At 50.4% G+C, this 18,119-nt stretch overlaps 1 protein-coding gene across 1 annotated transcript; it reads right to left on the minus strand.

Annotated features, from left to right (window-relative positions):
- Positions 1-398: 398 nt before the first annotated feature.
- CLU (clusterin) lies at positions 399-17,534 on the minus strand. The gene is made up of 9 exons (XM_053578221.1): positions 17,386-17,534; positions 12,823-12,954; positions 10,877-11,025; positions 8,216-8,386; positions 7,151-7,562; positions 6,076-6,183; positions 2,446-2,675; positions 1,124-1,299; positions 399-637 (listed from the first exon to the last, which is right to left on the minus strand). Exons 2-9 carry the CDS (start codon positions 12,914-12,916, stop codon positions 628-630), a joined length of 1,350 nt encoding a protein of 449 aa, XP_053434196.1. The 5' UTR covers positions 12,917-12,954; positions 17,386-17,534; the 3' UTR covers positions 399-627.
- Positions 17,535-18,119: the final 585 nt, after the last annotated feature.

Below are 18,119 nucleotides of genomic sequence, written 5' to 3' on the forward strand. Positions count from 1 at the left end.
CTCTGGTCTTTGGGGGATGTTTCCATACAGAAAATATTAATTATATGTTAAATTACTCAGTATGTCTCACTATATCACCTGTTATTTACCTTAATTTTTAGCGTATTCCTTCAGATTACCCTCGCCTCATTCAGAACACACAGACGGTTTTATAATGGGAGGGAAAGGATTCATTTTTCAGGAACGTATTTTCCTTGGCTTGTTGAAACACACCTCTCTTCCCACAAGTGAGAAATTATTGAACTGGATCAACTTTGCCTTCACGCCCCTTTCATTCTCCACGGCACGGTAGTCCTGAGACCACCTTAGCCAGAGCTTTTTTGTTTCCACTTCCCTTTTTTACCTCCTATACCCAAGTGAAAGCGTGCAGGAGCATCAAGAGCGGAGGCGCCAAGCACTCAAATCATAGGCGGTTTTATTGTATTAGTCGCAGGCGGGAGCAGCTCTGCCCCGCAGCACAGGCAGCGTTAGAGTGCAGCATCCAGAAGGAGAAGGGGTGGGGCGGGGCTGGGGGGCCTCCTGAGGCCCAGTCACGTGGTGACACGCAGAGATCTCTCTGGGGGGAGCTGGCTCATCTCAGGGGGAGCTGGACTCGGGGCCCTGGATGTCTAAGTGCAAAGTCACATCTCACTCCTCCCTGAAATAAAAAAGAAGGCCGGGTGGGGGAGGAGAGCGCTTAATATTCAGTGAGAGCAGCAACCAAGGCCCACATTCTTTTCTTTTCTTTTGAGACAGAGTCTTACTATATCGTGGTCAGTAGAGTGCTGTGGCATCACAGCTCACAGCAACCTCAAACTCTTGGGCTCAAATGATTCTCTTGCCTCAGCCTTCCAAGTACCTGGGACTACAGTGCCTGCCACAACACCGGCTATTTTTAGAGATGAGGTGTTGCTCTGGCTCAGGCTGGTCTTGAACCTGTGAACTCAGGCAATCCACCTGCCTCAGCCCAAATTCTTACCCACCAAGGAGGAATACCTTCCAAGGACAAATACGATTCCCAGGGAGTTCCTGGCTTTGGGCTCTGGCTTCAGGGGTGTTCAGTCCCCCCAGGCTGCGTCCTCTGCCCCTTTTCTCAGCTCCCAGAGAGCATGGGGTCTCCCCGAGGGGCAGGCCGCCTACTCACCTGTTCTGTTTGCGGTATTCCCGCAGGGCCTTCTCTGCCACAATATCCATAAACTTAGGGTTGTTCCTGGTAACTTCTGCTGGGACCGTCACAGTGATGGGGTTGGAATCAAAGAGCTTCACAACCACCTCAGTGACACCAGAGGGAGAGTCTGAATTAGGAGCTTGGGAAGTCACCTAGAAGGAATAAAAGGTACAGAAGAGCTAACACAGTATGTTGAAAAGGTGCATTCTGCAACAGAAGTCAGGCTGCCAGTGGGGAAGTCCTCCTGCTCCTTCCAGAAAATCCAGACAGCTGACCTGGTTGCTTCTTACTAATCTAGACATCTGTACAACTCAGTGGACAGGAATGTCCTAGTTCACAGACGTTTACTTATAAGGGCTGCCAATGAGCAGCCCAGGGGGTACCACAGAGAATAAAAGTTGTTTCCAAACATTTTCTTTCGTTTTTTTTTTTTTTTTTTGAGATGGGACAGAGTGTCACTCTGTTGCCCTGGGTAGAGTGCCACAGCATCACTGTAGCTCACAGCAATCTCAACCTCCTGGCTTCAAGACATCCTCTTGCCTCCGCCTCCTAAATAACAGGCATGTGTCACAATGCCCAGCTAGTTTTTTATATTTTTAGTAGAGATGAGGTCTTGCTCTTGCTCAGGCTGGTCTCAGACTCCTGAGCTCAAACATTCCACCTGCCTCAGCCTCCCAGGGTGCTAGGATCACAGTCGTGAGCCACATCTCCTGGCCAGTTTCCAAACATTTTCTTTCGGCAATCACTGGTCAGACTGTGGTAGAAAAGAAATCAAGGAGCAAAAAAAAAAAAAAAAAAAAAAGGAAAGGAAAGGAAAAAAGCCTTGTTAGCACTAGAGAGAAGTTTTTATCACTGGCAGAGAACAAGGCACCAATTCATGAGCCATTCCACGTGGCAGAGGCAGCGTGCAGCCATGAAAAAAGAACACAGGCTTCTGGTTTGTTCCCGGCTTTGGCACCAGAAATAAAGAGACTAGAGGCTTTGCAGCCGGGCAGACAGGTTCATGTACCCAGGTGAGCCAGTGATCAGTTAGTTACCCAGCCTTGGGCAAGCTGTGGAACCTCTCACATTTCCCCACTGGAAAATGCAGGTAGAATATTCTACTCTGCCTTGTGATGAGGCTGTGATGCAGCAACACGCCTCCGTTTTTATATTTCCTGCCATGTGATAAATGCTCAATCAAAAGCAGGCGTGTCCTCCTTTATTATCTTTATCTCGTTTCAACTCTGTGGAGGTTCCTATCAACTCCAGATCATATCTTGAGCCCCATCCCATGTCAGTGCATGGACACAACTCACCGTGGTGACCCGGAGATAGTACTGGTCTTGGCCTTGGGTGAGATTAGCCAGGCGGGACACCCAGCTGAACTGTTCGTTCAGCTGCTCCAGCAGGGAGGAGGTGTTCAGCATCTTCCACTGGTAGGTCTGAAGCAGCTCGTTGTACTTCTTAGTCAACTTCTCTGCAATCTGGAGGGAATCGTTCAGCTCTTGCCTCAGCTGAGTCTGAGAGGGGCTGTTGGCTGAACAGTCTGCCCAGAGATGGAAGAAAAAAGCAGAAAAGGAAAGGGAAAGTGAACAGGTCACGCAGCCAGGCCCTAAGGCAGCACCGCCCTAAGTGGGCTCCACAAACTGCTCACTACCATGAAAAAGTAAAGAGCTCGTCCCAGAGTGTGAACCAAGGCACTGCCTCCTTCACTCAGAAAGTCTCACTCTGGAAAACCACATCGGCCAATGGAAACAGGGTTTAGCTGTTTCCAAACCTGAACTGAATCATCTTTGGGTGGCAGATCTTTCTCTCTGATGACCAGTGACAAACTGCTGACCACACTCAGAGAAGCACCGGTACCAAGCGGTCCGTGTTTTCAGACCTGGGGCTGTTTTCATCACCTTCGTCCCTCCCAGGAACGATTTCTGGAGTGGGGGAACATTACTCACATTTACTACTTGTGCAGCCCTACTACGTACCAGACACCACATCAGGGCTCCCCTCTGGGCATCCCTTTTCTCTAACAGTCGGATCTATTCTCACTTAAGTATTGACACTCCAATTTTACCAATGATGAAACTGAGGCCCAAAGAAATAAAACTTACCTAAAGTCACAGACGAAACCATTTGTAAGGCTAAGACTGAACCCAGGTCTTAAACTCCTAAGCTTGCACACTTCCTATTCTGGGTCTATGGTTCTGGAAAATTCTCAAGGCTTGACTTTTGAGCATATCTGCAGAGTTAGCAATTGTGGTTCCAAGAGCCCACATAGCAGAAGACTTAGCTAGGAATGTTGGGCCACAAAGCACAGTAGCCTGGGGGCTAAGAGACCCTGCCTGCCCACCTGCCACCCACAGCTGGTCATCAACTGCCCCAGGACAGCAGGGAAAACAGAATTCATACCTTTTGGTCCTTGAGTGTCCATTGCAGGTTATCAGATTTATAAGAACTAGAAACTCCCCCACTATCTCTTTAGAAACTATAGTTTTTCTCCCCTTTAATTATTTCGACAAGTATCCAGGGAAGGGTGTATCAAACCTCAGCGGAAAGGAAATCTTTTTACACTTCAGAATGGTCACTGCAATTATTTATATTAAAATAGAAGAAAATGTTAGGGCTGGGCGCTGTGGCTCACGCCTATAATCCTCTGGGAGGCCGAGATGGGTGGATTGCCTGAGCTCACAGGTTTGAGACCAGCCTGAGCCAGAAGGAGACCCCGTCTGTAAAAATAGCTGGGCATTGTGGCGAGCACCTGTAGTCCCAGCTACTTGGGAGGCTTAGGCAAGAGAATTTCTTGAGCCCAAAAGTTTGAGGTTGCTGTGAGCTATAACGCCACAGCACTCTACTGAGGGTGACATAGTGAGACACTGTCTCAAAAAAAAAAAAAAAAAGAAGAAGAAAAAAGAAAAGAAATAAAATGTTAGGTGAAGCAAGAAATAGGATTACTAATAAGAAGCCAGATTGAAAAGAAATATATAACAAATAATCTTCACTTTTTTACTGTGAACTAGTTAAAAAATAAGAAAGGTCCTTGGGAACAGAGACTCAGACTAGAAGTTTTCAGCTGGGGTAATGCTGTCCTCCAGGGACCTCGACAAGTTCTGAAGACATTTTGATGATTGCAACTTTGGGGGCGGCTGCGACTGCCATATAGTGGGTAGAGGCCAGCATACTGCTGAACACCCCACGATCCACAGGGCAGCCACCACGACCAAGAACATCCTTGTCCAAAATGTCAACAGTATTGACATTTGAGCAATCCTGGTCCTGGGCAGTACACGCTTACATGGTTGCAAGCACCTTGGATAAGGAGGGAGCGAGTCCTCCGTGCAGACGGTTTAAGCCATGAGCAAACATGAATACTGGCACAGGATTAATCCATGAATGGATTAATCAACTCTGGAATACATAGGCCACAGAATACTATTCAGCCATAAAAAAGAAGGAGACTTTATATCTTTTGTCTTAACCAGGATGGAGTTGGAAAACATTCTCTAAGTTATCACAAGAATGGAAACGTAAGTGTCCAGTATACTCAATACTAATATGAAGCCAGAAGACAAACTAATACACGCCCACACAAGAGAAAAACTCAACTCAATTCAAGATGGGGGAGGGAGAGATTAAGGGGCTGGGGCCTGGTGTGCTGTCACATGATGGGCACAATGTCAGGGTATATGACACACCTGGGTGAGGGGTACAGTGACAACAGGGAACTTACCTAACAAATACAAACATTGTGACCTAATCGCTTATACCCTTATGTTAAACTGAAATGAAAAAAAAAAAAAAATAAGATTGGCACGAGAGGTCTCATCCGAACCCAGGCATCTGTCCTTTCCTTTGGGCCCGACCGTGTCTAACTTTCTTGCAGTGAGGTGTGGTGCAGTCTATGCCTGTCTATGACATTTTCATGGGAAAAGCCCAAAGGCTTGGTTGTGAACTTATGTACAGCTTCATACTTTGGCCTCCTAAATCACCAGTATTTGTTTTGCGATGGCTTCTGGAAGACCAGGAGCGAAGCTGGGGATATCTGACTGGACTCTGAAGGCCTGCCATGGCAAACACAAATGTATTAAGTAAGAGCAAAACCACAAGAGGGATAAGCTATTTACCAGGAGAAATAATTAACTCTTTCTGAGCATAATCTACTGTATCCTGGGAACTATTCTAAACACTTTGGCAGCTGTTATCTCAAGGCGGGAAGGAGTTAATCACTGACCAGATCTAATTAAACAGAGAGGAACGTTTGAAAGGAAATATTCCCTTTGCCCAGGGGACCAGGCAACCAAAGGAAATATTGCCAGGATGCCAAAGTACCAGGCCCAGTTGCCAGGGGCTCCGAGAGGCCCCCAGGGAGCGAGTAAGCACAGTGCTTAAGGACAAATGTATCCCAAACACGTAGGTTTGAATCCCAGCTCTCCCACGGGGGAAGGGGTCATGTAATCTTAAGATAAGTTACTAGTACTTTTACGACTGTTTTCCTGGTAGGGTCATTCCAAGGAAATGAGTGGTTTAAAATAGTGCCTGGTACAGGATAAGTTTGTTAAAATGCACACTGTCTAAAATTTCATAACCTGCAGCCAAAAAAAAATGAGGATATCTACCATGCTTGGCCCGTGGGAACAGAATATCTGTGACAGCAAAGGAGAATGGCTTTGTTCCCACAAGCCCAGAAGCACCTACCTGTGGACTGCCCGTGTGCCACCAGCTGGCAGCGGTGGTGGGTACTTTACAAGGGCGTCACTGACATCAGGGAGCACCCTGCACTGCAGAGGACAAGCCCAACTGCACAAGGACCTGCTCTGGGCCATGGCCTGAAGCCCACAGAGCTGGAATCTGAATGGTCCCCTGTGTGACCCCATGGGGCAGCCTCAGCGAGGCACCTTTGTCACCCAGGCAATCACTGGCAGGGGTGGTTTGCGGTCTGGCCCCCCACTCACCCACAGACAAGATTTCCTTGCACTTTTCACACTGGTCTTTCATCTTCAGGCAGCCCGTGGAGTTATGACGGATTTCTCGGCACACTGAGCGGTTGTCCCCGTTGCCTTCTAGAGACACAGAGGAAAAGTGCCAGGCTGAGACACTCAGCCTCCCAGAGACGGGACCCACTGATTCTGCTGAGCCCCCTCCCCTCAGCCCTTTTGGAGGGTTCTGTGGTCACAGCAGGTTAATTTTTTGCTGCAGGCCTGTGCTCAGGCTCCCTGGAGATGTCCCCATGTCCCCGGGCAGGATGTAGCCTCCCTCTCACCATCTCTGAGCAGCCCTCTCCTGGCTCCACAGCCCTCAATTGTCCGAGCTTCTCTTTGACACCATAACTCCCTTCTGCTCTGAGTCTACCTGGCTCCCTGCTCCCAAGGGCTGTGGCAGCCAAGCTAGGGGCAGGTGTGAGCCTCCTTACACCCTGGGGCCACCCACTATACAGGCACAATAAATGCTTAATCAATGTAATCCACTTCAAGCCAAACTCTGGTGCCAGTCAAATCACAGCATGCAGAAGATGTACTGGCCAACAAACGCTGATTGTGTCAATGAAGAAAATCACTCCTTAAACTAACGGCTTTTCATGTCCACATTAGACTTCATTCATTCAAAAAACATGCTCTCCCCAGTGGGCTCCCAGCACCCACTCTATACCCAGCCCGAATGTTATAGCCCTGAACAGCTTCCTTCACCATAATATGGGCTGATTATATAATTTGTCACCAACATGTGCATGCCTGCCACACACAGCCCTGAGTTCCCCAGGGGAAAGGGCTCTGGTGGTGTAGGACGAGGAGTCATTATCACACCCAGCAGCTGCTGGAAAGGACATGCTTGTCTGCAAAGAACAGATGCCAAGCCCTGCAGTAGTAGACTGCACTGGACCCTTCAGTGGGGATAATACCACCCGCATGGGGTCACTGGAGGAAAATGGAGACAACACCTGCTGAGCCACCAGCATGATCCTTAGCATCTAACGAGTGATTCTACAAAGCCTCAGCTTCCCCCTTCTCGAGAAAGAGGCGTCTGTCTAACCTCTTATGAACTCCATCTGCGGCTGGTGGAAGGCCGAGCCCTGGAAGGGGGCGTCCATGGCCTGCTGGGCTTGGTGAATCATGTCAAAGAAGGGCTGGAACACGTCCTGGAAGTTCAGGGGCTCAAACGGGGCAAAAGGAAGGATGGTGCGGGCGAAGCGGGACTTGGGGAAGAGGAGGTGAGGCCGCCGGTGCAGCAGGTTGATGGGCTGGTAGTGATAAGTGTCCTGGGGCTCGTGGGTGAAGAAACTGTCCCGGAAGAGCTCGTCCATGATGCTGGATGCCTGGCTGAAGTGGTCCTGCATGATATCCAGCATGTGGCTCTGCTGCCGGTCATTCTCCAGCAGGGAGTCGATGCGGTCCCCATTCATCCAGAAGTAGAAGGGCGAGCTCTGGTTCAGGAACTCCTCGAGCTGGGGCGGCCGAAATGGGCACAGTTATGAGAAACCTGTTAAAGGCCATGGCCTCCTGGGTGACACAGGCCAGGCCCTACCCCTCACTGCCACGGTCTGACAGCAAGTGACCAAAGGCCCAGTTGGGACTGGCCCTGGTATCCCAGCTGCCGGGATGATGCACTTGCATCCTCTCTCCTCTAGGGGGAGAGTTTAGAGACACCAGTGAGGCCAGAGATTCCCAGGCCGGTCACTTCAGATCAGTCTGCTGTCGTCTCTGGTCCCTGATGACACCAACCCATGCCCGGGTGAGGGCCAACCTTAGAGATCAGTGCAACTCATTGAGTCCCAACTAAGAGAGGCCCACAGCTGAGGACAGGATCAATATTAATATTAATTTACTAAAAATTCTTCCTTCCTTCCACTTAACGAGACACAGGGTTCTGCTCTGCAGTGAAGCCTTCTGTTACATTAATCCCTGCAAGCTAAGAGGCTTCTAATAGATGGCAAACACCTAACCGACATCCTTATATCTGTACGCGTGCCAGACACTTCCAATCGAGCATGGCACTCTGGGCCCCAGTGCAGCATCTGGCATGGGGAATGAAGCCTATTTCACTGGGTGCCCCTCATTCCCCACTCAGAACCTCGGCCACATACGTGCCCCTTTTCACCTGGCGGCCGACCAGTCCCGAGCCGCTTCTGCAGACACGCGCGTAGAACTTCATGCAGGTCTGTTTTAGGCAGGGCTTACAGTCTTCCCAGAGGGCCAGCATGGTCTCGTTGCACACTCCTGAGAACTCCTTCAGCTTTGTTTCCGAATCCCTGGTCTCGTTTAGGGCATCCTACGGGGAGGCACAATGAGATGAGCTCACAGGTTTCACAGTGTGTTTGTTCCTCCCCTGCTCTGGCTCAGGCTTCCCCTCATTTGCCCACCTGGAATGCTCTCCCCACTGGGCTCCCAGCATCCTCTAGTCCAGCGGTTCTCAACCTGCGGGAACTTTATTAAAGGGCTGTGGCATTAGGGAGGTTGAGAACCACTGCTCTAGTCCTTCAAGAGCCAACTGTTCTCTAAAGTCTTTCCTGACTCCTGGAACCTGTGAGCACATCTCCCCCACTCTCTGCCTCAGTGCACTGACAGTTTACCCCAGGAGTGGCCTCTCACAGAGGCCTCAGCTTCTAGTGTTTCAATGTCATCTTCCAAAGCGGACCAGAGGCTCCCTGAATCTTTTTTTTCTCCTGCAACCATAGCCCCCGGCACGCGAAGGGAGTCAGCAGGCTTTCAAAACCAAAGCTGCACCAACCATCAGCACTCTAACAGTCCCGTGCCACTTGATCCAAAAATTCAGTTAAGAATCATACCAAGGAATTCCACTAATAAAGGAGATATTTGCTATAGTATTCGTTTATGGGGAAAAGAAAGAATTAACCCAGATGCTTAAAAATAGAAGACAAGTTGAACTAATCATAGTACACACAAAGGGTAGAAAGTATATCATTACAAGGAATGTTTATAAGTAAGTTTTTAAATTATAATATGAATTGTTGATGTTAAAAAGTCATCATTTTATAACCGGGCGTTGCGGTGGGCGCCTGTAGTCCCAGCTAATTGGGAGGCTGAGGCAAGAGAATCACTTAAACCCAAGAGAGTTAGAGGCTGCTGTGAGCTGTGATGCCACGGCACACTACTGGGGGTGACATAGACTCTGTCTCAAAAAAAAAAAAAATCATCATTTTAATATAGCCACTGCCAAAAGAAAGAAAGAAAGGGTAGTAAGAGATAGATCAAATGTTAACAGTGAATTGTCTTTGGGCAAAAGAATTATGAAAAAACCTTCACTCTCTATTTTTCTGTATTAAAGTCTCTATAAATGGGTATGTTGCTCTTAAAAAAAAAAAGTAAGTGTACTACCCACATCTGGGAATTATGTGAGGTCTCTATCCCCTGCTCCCCGCAGGGGAAAGATTCCCCTACAACTAAATCAAGAAATAAGCACCAACTGGCTCAGCGCCCGTAGCACAGGGGTTACGGCGCCAGCCACATACACCGAAGGTGGTGGGTTCGAACACGGCCCAAGCCCGCTAAACAACTGCAACAACAACAACAAAATAGCCGGACGTTGTGGCGGGCGCCTGTAGTCTCAGCTACTCGAAAGGCTGAGGCAAGAGAATTGCTTAAGCCCAAGAGTTCGAGGTTGCTGTGAGCTGTGTGATGCCACGGCACTGTACTAAGGGTGACATAGTGAGACTCTGTCTCAAAAAAAAAAAAAAAGAAAAGAAAGAAGCATCAACTATGCTGCTCACTTTCTTTTTTCTGGTTCATTTAATTCCTCAACTGAGAAGAAATGGAGTATTTTCCAAAGCTGATGGGCTTTGTAATAAAATCTGGATTGGCAAATCTCAAACTCCAATGATAACCACAAAAACAGGAGAACCAGCTAAGCCCCCTAGTCCATGAGCTATTAGCGTCCTCCCATGGAATGCTGAGAACTAATACTGACGCCAAGAAACGGGGTGAAGTTCGAAAGAAAGAGCTGTATCCGGGCAGCATTCCCTAAGTGGTTTCCATGGAATTGCACTAAAAGCTGTTAGAAAAAAAAAAAAAAGTGCTCTGGTCAACTTGATTTGAAAAACTCTGGAGTTAAATGAAGTTAGAAAGTGTCTTCACTGTAGAACTTCTGAAACCTTCAAAATTCTTTCGGTGCGCCTGATGGATCGTGAAAGTGACAGGTGGCCCCACCACGGCATCTACTTGTTCAGGGTGATGTGGGAGCATGTTCTTAGGAGACTGTCGAGGGGACTATTGATTTTTTTAAATCAGTTGTTCGTGGAATTATAGTGTTTTGGTTTTGCTGAATCATGACACAGAGGCTAGACCTGCTATGTCAGCTATTGGACTTACGGTGTCTCTTCATGAAATGGTCCAGATGGCTAGAAAGGTCCCCCCAGGGTGTGCCTGCCTTAGGCCCAACCATGTCACCCGCACTAGACAGGGTTCCTGCAGGAGGGCACCATTGCCTACCCCAGCTGACACCCTAACCAGAGCCTCGCTTGGACCTTGCCTATGGCCAGAATTTCAAAACATCTATTGAACAGAATCCGGGTGTCTGGCCCTCGGCCAGGCTTATAACAAAACCAGATTCAAGACCAGACCCCTGAAGCTTTCAAGAGCAAATAAACCTTCCTTATTTCTTAACAGCAGCCCCAACATCAGCTGACACAGCCCTGGGAGGACTGTGGGTCACCATGGTAACCCAGCCAGGCAAAGGCATGACCCCTCCTTCCCCTCCAGTAGGAAGATCAAGACTGGCAGTGGTCACCAGGCCCCTCTTTACCTCTTTCTTCTTCTTGGCCTCCTCTAGGGTGTTAAGAAGCAACTTGCGCTCGTCATTGGTTTTTTCTATTAGATTCTTTATCTCTTTTACCCCGTTGAGGGCATTCTGAATTTCCTTATTAATGTAGCTACTCCCCTGGGTAGACATGTCTGCGAGAGAAAGGGAGGCGGTAGAATGAGGTGAGAGGGAGATAGTATTGGGGATGTCACCCAGGGACCAGCTGGAATGATTAGACAGGGCCGTTCAGTCCAGGGGCTGTCAGGCTGGGACTCCCCCTATCTGGGCCCCAGCCTTCCCCTGACATGGGTTCCTGTTACAGGCTCCTTGTTGATGACACTCGACTACTCAGAAATGCAGACCACAGGAGCCAGCACAGCCCAGGGAAGGGACAATGGAGCTACGCCTGACCACTGTGCGTCTGCCCTAGAGGAGCAGAAGAAAAATTGTAAGGGCAGGGCGGCGCCTGTGGCTCAGTCGGTAGGGCGCCAGCCCCATATACCGAGGGTGACGGGTTCAAACCCGGCCCCAGCCAAACTGCAACAAAAAAATAGCCGGGCGTTGTGGCGGGCGCCTGTAGTCCCAGCTGCTCGGGAGGCTGAGGCAGGAGAATCACCTAAGCCCAGGAGTTGGAGGTTGCTGTGAGCTGTGTGATGCCACGGCACTCTACCGAGGGCCATAAAGTGAGACTCTGTCTCTACAAAAAAAAAAAAAAAATACAAAAAAAAAAAAAGAAAGAAAAATTGTAAGGGAAAAAAAACCAGAAGTGTAAACTTTGAAGCATTCAATTATATTCTATTATTATTTGTGGTGGAAATCTTTCCAGAGCTCAGTTTAACCACATATTTGTACTAGTTTGTTCCAATGCATGGTGCCAGGCCGTGGGGCCAAGAAGATGAGGGATCAGGCAAAGTACTGGCAAAAAACACAATAGAACACCTTGTCACCCAAGAGCCACTCACTTGGTGCTTGTCCCACGGCAAACTAAGCACCAAACTCTTCATGTGTACCTCACTGAACAATCCAGCATGGTAACCACACCCTCCCCACGGAGGAGGGAAGACGCTGAGGGAGCGGGTGGATGAGAATGCCTGCAGTTAGTGATCCCACATTGAACTTGAAATTTGCTCAGGGAACAGATCCAAAGTGTTCTCACTGCCTCCCACCCCCAAAGGTAACTGTGTGAGGTGATGGCTGTGCTCATTAGCTTGGCAGTAGCAATCAATTCACAATGTGTATGTTTCTCAAAACATCACATGTATGTTTCTCAAAACATCACATTGTACACCTTAAATATATATGATTTTTATTTGTTAATTATACTTCAATAAAAATGGGAGAAGAAAAGAAGCATGGTGAGATCAGGATGGCTGCCTGGGAGTCTTCCAGCTAGGAAGTGGTGCTACAGACACAAGCCCAGTCTGGGTTTCGAACCGCTATCCTAAAGAGGTGGTCAGCTAGTGGTAGTTGGGGGAAGAAGGGGCCTCCAGCTGGGCTTCTTCGTGTGGAACTGTATTTCCCTTCCCTAGCTCCTGAGCAGATATTATGCAGCCTGGTGTTCTGGGTGGGGAGAGAGAAGACGCACTGGCCAGAGCTGGGGAGACTCTGCAGGGGAGATGGACAGAGGCTCCTATGGTCCAGGCTGTGCCTGTGTGTGGAAGGGGCGTGGGAGGTGGGCCCAGGACACTGATGAGGGGACGGGGGACTGAGACACAGCAGCCAGGGACGGCTTGGGAAATGCCTGCAGATACTAAGTGCGTGGTGGACACACAGCCTGAGCCAGGAGTCTGGGGCAGGGGCTCAGAGGGGGCCCAGGAACCTAGACCCAGTTCACAAGGTGAGAATGGTCTTTGACACTCAGCAGATACAGAAGGACCATGCGAGGGCAGCAGCCATGCCCTGCGACCTCTGGCCCTGCAACTCGGGGGCATCACACTCGGTCTCCTTACCTTGCAGCTCGTTGCTGGATATTAGCTGGTCTCCCAGGACCTGCCCACTCTCCCAGGCCAGCAGGAGCCCCACGAAGAGCAGGAGTGTTGCCATGATGCCTCCTTCTGCAATTCTGGAACCCTAGCACGCTTCTGTGGGTGGAGAACAGGGGATCGTCATGAGAACAGCTAGACAGCCTGCTGGTTTCCTGCCCAGCTTCCCAGGGGCCTCCAGGACTCAGCGCCCCCAGGGTGTCCTCTCACCTGGCACCTGGCTGCTTTTTTACTGTAAGGAAACCAGACTAGCCATTGACACCTTCAACAGAAAGTGAAGGCAGGAGGTACAGGGAGGGAGGAGAGGCAGACAGCAGTGCCGGACGGAAGGAACAAGAACCCTGGTGACAGGAATCAGGCTCCCATCCAAGCCACCTCCGCCCCCGCGGTGGCTGTGAGCATACGCCTCCACAAGGCACCTGGGCTTTCTTGTGCCTTGCCCAAAAAAGGCGTCTATCATGTCAAACACCGAAAGTACCTCCCTGGGTCACTCATCCGTCCCTCTCCGTGTCCCCCTACAGAGGGCCCATGTTGCAGGCCCACCTAGGTCCCCAGCAGACATTCCTATTGATCACAGTGCTGACCCCTGCACCACCTGAACTCGCTTTTCTAAGAGTCTGAGGCTGTCAGAGCCAGCCCTGGTGTTGACAGGGAAATTAAATCCACCTGCACAGCGAGCAGAGCCGTAAGACCTGAGCCAGGCGCCTGCCTGTGCATCCGGGGCTGTGAATAAACAGCAGGGGAGGAAGAAGGACAAGTCTCTGCAGGAAGCAGAGAGGGCAGGGCAGAGTCAGGGGGTTAACAGGGAGGCTGCCTCTTTGCTCTGCCAGGCCCCTTCGAAAGGCCCATCCACTCTAAGCCCATAACACTGCGCCCTCCTGGTGTTCCTGGCACCACTGGGCTGCCTGCCCTGAGCAGGGGACACTGGCCACCTCCGGTCTTACACAATGGACCGTTTTCCCAGAAGCTTATCTGAGCGTATCCACTTCCCATAACAGAGCTAACAGGGAGGTGCCCGCCCCCCTCCTGAAATGGTTCCCATCCAAAAACTGCTCAGCCCGGAGGGCCCATCTGGGCACTTGGTAAACATTAATAAGGAAAGCTTCTCACAGAAGCAGTTAGATGCACAGAGCAAAGCAGCAGCGTGGGAGAAGACAGCAGGTCAGTGCCCTCCCCGAGGACGGGGTGGGTGGCTGGGACTCGCTCACTGGGCCAGATGCAGTGGTGGGTCGCACAGCCTCTACCCCAGCTGCTCACTGAGGCCTGAAATGCCTCCAGCAGGGACAGAGCCTTTGTCACGCCAGAGAGACAAAGCAAGTCATAAACATCTCTGTGTGGCGCCCCCGAAACTGCTGAGAAATCCAGACAGAAGAGGTTCCAATCAGAAGACAGGGTGTTGGGCCCGGAAGAACGGGGCAGCGGGCCAGAGCTGTAATGAGGAGTCCAAGATGCAGCAGCGAGCACAGGGTCTGCCACCAGGAGTTTGGGCTCCCTGGATGGCACGTCATCAAGCTGAGAGCTGTGAAAGGGATCTTCTCCCACAGGCCCTACACCTTATGGGGAAGACCATAGCCCAGAGTCAGCACAGGGCTCCCCAAGGCCCACACCAAAGTCGTGGCAACCCTGGCATGAGAACCCAGCCCTCCCAACACCCAGTCCAGCATTCTTTCCTAGATACCAAGTCACTTAAGTCTGTGAACCTCAGTTTCTTCATCTGTAAAATGGACCCAAAACAGAGGTGACTGCGTTCTGTAAACATGAGGGGCTTACACAGGGTGTCCATAAAGTTCGTGTGCAATTTAAAATGTACAACTATTTTAAATTGCATACAAATTTTATGCACACCCTGTATAATCACCTTAAATTCTAACTACTTTAAAATTTGACCGAAGACCAATCCCAGGCATTGGCAATATCTAGTGGGCATGTCCGGAGAGGGGTAGGATGAAGCAGGCACACAGAGACCACCTGTGGTCCCCCCCTCTGCCCCCCACTCCACCACTGACTGTGTGGCTCTGCCTTGGTGAAATGATCAGCTACTTTTTTCTTTTTCTTCTTTTTTGAGACAGCGTCTCACTATGTCGCCCTAGATAGAGTGCTGTGGTGTTGCAGCTCACAGCAACCTCAAACTCTTGGGCCTAAGTGATTCTCTTGCCTCAGCCTCCCAAGCAGATGGGACTACAGGCACCTGCCACAACGCCCGGCTATTTTTTGGTTGTAGTTGTCGCTGTTGTTTGGCAGGCCCAGGCTGGATTCGAACTTGCCAGCTCCGGTATATGTGGCTGGCACCCTAGCCGCTGAGCTACAGGTGCCGAGCCAATCAGCTACTTTTTTTTTTTCTTTTTTTTGAGACAGAGTCTCACCATGTCGCCCTAGGTAGAGTACTGTGGCGTCACAGCTCACAGCAACCTCAAACTCTTGGGCCTAATTCTCTTGCCTCAGCCTCCCTAGCCACTGAGCTACAGGCGCCGAGCTGATCAACTACTTTTTAGAGTACTTGTGAATTATCCAGGGGGCTTGTTATAATACTGGTTCTGAGTCAGAATCTGTCTTTCTGGCAGGTGATCGGATGCTGTTGATCTGAGGTCCCTCTATTCCCCTCCCACCTCCTCTGTTTCCTAGGCACCTGGTTGATGGCTGCCCCCAATAGACGAGCCATGCATAGTCCAAGGCAAATGAGTTCCCACCACTACAACACAGCTTCTTTTCCCCTAGGAAGGCTTAGACCACCCCACCTGGCTCCTACTACCAGAAAAGGCCAGCCCCATGGGCAAGGGGGCTGTGTTGGGGAAGGAAGACACAGAAAGAATCGGATGGACTTTGAGAAGACCTCTGCTCCAGCCACACCTCCTGGGAGCCTGCAATTGACTAGCTTCCCAAAAGGCTTCAGAGCACACCTCTAAAGCCAGAGGTGTCCCAGCAGTGCAGGCAGGGGGCTTAGGAACATCACTGACCATGTACTGAAAGCCATGGAGACATAAGCTGGCAGAGTCTCAAATCTAGAGCCCCACTCCTGCCTGACTGCCTCCCCAACTGGAGAAAACTAAACAAAAGGAAATATTAGAAACGAAGTCACCTACAGTAATCATACCAGCCAGAGGCAAATATTAACACTGCACATTTCCTTCTACCTTCTGTGTATTTATATATCCTCAATCTTTTACATCCACTGCCTCCAAATATTCTTTAAAAGCACACTTCTGTGGCTGTAGGAGATTGTACTTTCTGGCCGGGCACGCTGGCTCATGCCTGTAATCCTAGCACTCTGAGAGGCTGTGGCAGAGGATCTCTGGAGCTCAGGAGTTTGAGACCAGTCTAAGCAAGAGCAAGTCCCTGCATCTACCAAAAATAGAAAAATTAGCTGGCTGTGGTGGCAGATGCCTGTAGTCCCAGCTACGTAAAAGGCTGAGCTAGGAGGATTGCTTGAGCCCAGGAGTTTGAGGTTGCAGTGACCTATGACGACACCAGTGCACTCTACCTGGGGTGACAGTGTGAGACTATCTCAAAAAATAAAATTTTACTTTCTGATGTACCCAAGTTTAATTTACCATTTTCACGGGTATTTAAATTGTCTCCAATGCCCCACTATTATTATAATTTATGTCCTCATGAGCATCCTTTTGTAGTATCTGTTCTTACTCTTAAATTCCTAACCTCTCCCTTTACAATAATAATAATAATAATAATAATAATAATAATAATAATAACAATCAGCTTCCTTTTTTACTAGGTCCGGAAATTCTGGAAGGTCAAGAGGCTTTGGCTCTAATCCTAATTCTGACACTTATTTGCTGTTTAGCACTGGAGACAGAATTAAACCATGCCGGGCCTCAGATTATCATCTGTAAAATGAGAGGATGGAATCAGAAGACATCAGAGGCCTGATGGAGCTTGTGTGACTTTGCTCTGACGCACCTTGGGTGCATTAGGAAACAGAAAAAGTAGAATCTGAGGGTTGCAGCATACACTTTAAATACATAATATCGCATTTATACACACACTGTCATTTATAAACATCGCATTTATAAACATCTCCTAAGAGAACTCAGGAGAAAACAAGATGACTCAGGCATGCAAGCTGACAGCCGTCACCCACAGACCAGCATCTTCCCGGGGAGATGGAGCTCCACGCAGGCCAGTCCCCTCTGCCACCTGCTAGCCTCAGCCTCCCGCCGGGCGTGTGGCAGGTCTCCAAGTCTCAGTTTCCCCAACTCTGCGAAAGGAGGATCACTACACCTGCCCTATCCACCGCCCCCCGCCCCCCACCCCGAACTGTGGCTGGAGCTCCGTGCACACAGGGACTCCGAGTCCCAGGCTGCGCTCCTCGCCCCGCAGTCCCTCCCCTAGCTCAGCTGCCTGGTAACGGGGCTCTGGCCACCTTCCTTCCCAGGCTTCCTAGACTCGGTCTAAAGTGCAGGCTATGACTGCAAGCTGTCATCTCTTCCGCCTGGCTGCCACCCCCAGTATGCCCAGCTTGCCCATCGGTCCGCGATGGCTCTGCTCAGGGACAAGAAGACAGCGACATCTCACCGGCCTGCTGCACCCAGCGCCCGTGCCCTCCTCCTGGCGACGCCGCGTGGTGAGCACGGGGACGCGCCGTATTTATAGCGCTGGGCTCGCGTACATCCCCCTTTGGGGCTGGCTGCAAACCTGCGTGACTCACGCCCAAAGAATGCAGCGCACTGCACAGGGAGCTTTCTGGAAGCCGGGAGATGCGGGGCGGTGCAGCACCGGGCGGGGGCGCCGGGGGGCGCGTCAGCACCGCGAATGGCCGCGCCGGCTCCGGGGATGGCGTCCCCCGGAGGGAAGAGCTCGGTTCACGCGCTCCGCTGGGCGCCCCTCTCCGGCCGCCTGGAGGGGTCCACTGCGCTCCTGGCCGGCTCCCAGTACAAAATACAGTGTCACAGTTCCCTGCCCTTTTGAACGTTAACCGTTCACATTGCACGCGCCGCTTCTCTTGGAAATAGAAAAGTGTCAGACAGACCTAATGAGGCTGGGTTGTGCTAGAGAAAACGACCCAGGAAGCTTTGAAGTGCCGACTCCCCGACCACTACACTGACCTGGCCGTCCCTCCGCTGACCTGGTAGGCCAGGAGGAAGCAGAATTGTTTGGGAATCAGTAGAGCTTTTATCTGGGAAACAGAAGGCCTCTCCTGGCTCCTTGATCCAAGAAGCTTAAAGCTATTATTGTCCCCAGCCACTTGGGAACCAGCCAGGCAGGGCTGGCTGTATGGGTGTGGGACCCCTGCAGACCCATACTCAGCT

This window comes from Nycticebus coucang, chromosome 24 (assembly GCF_027406575.1).
Source record: "Nycticebus coucang isolate mNycCou1 chromosome 24, mNycCou1.pri, whole genome shotgun sequence".
Classification (NCBI taxonomy): Eukaryota; Metazoa; Chordata; class Mammalia; order Primates; family Lorisidae; genus Nycticebus; species Nycticebus coucang.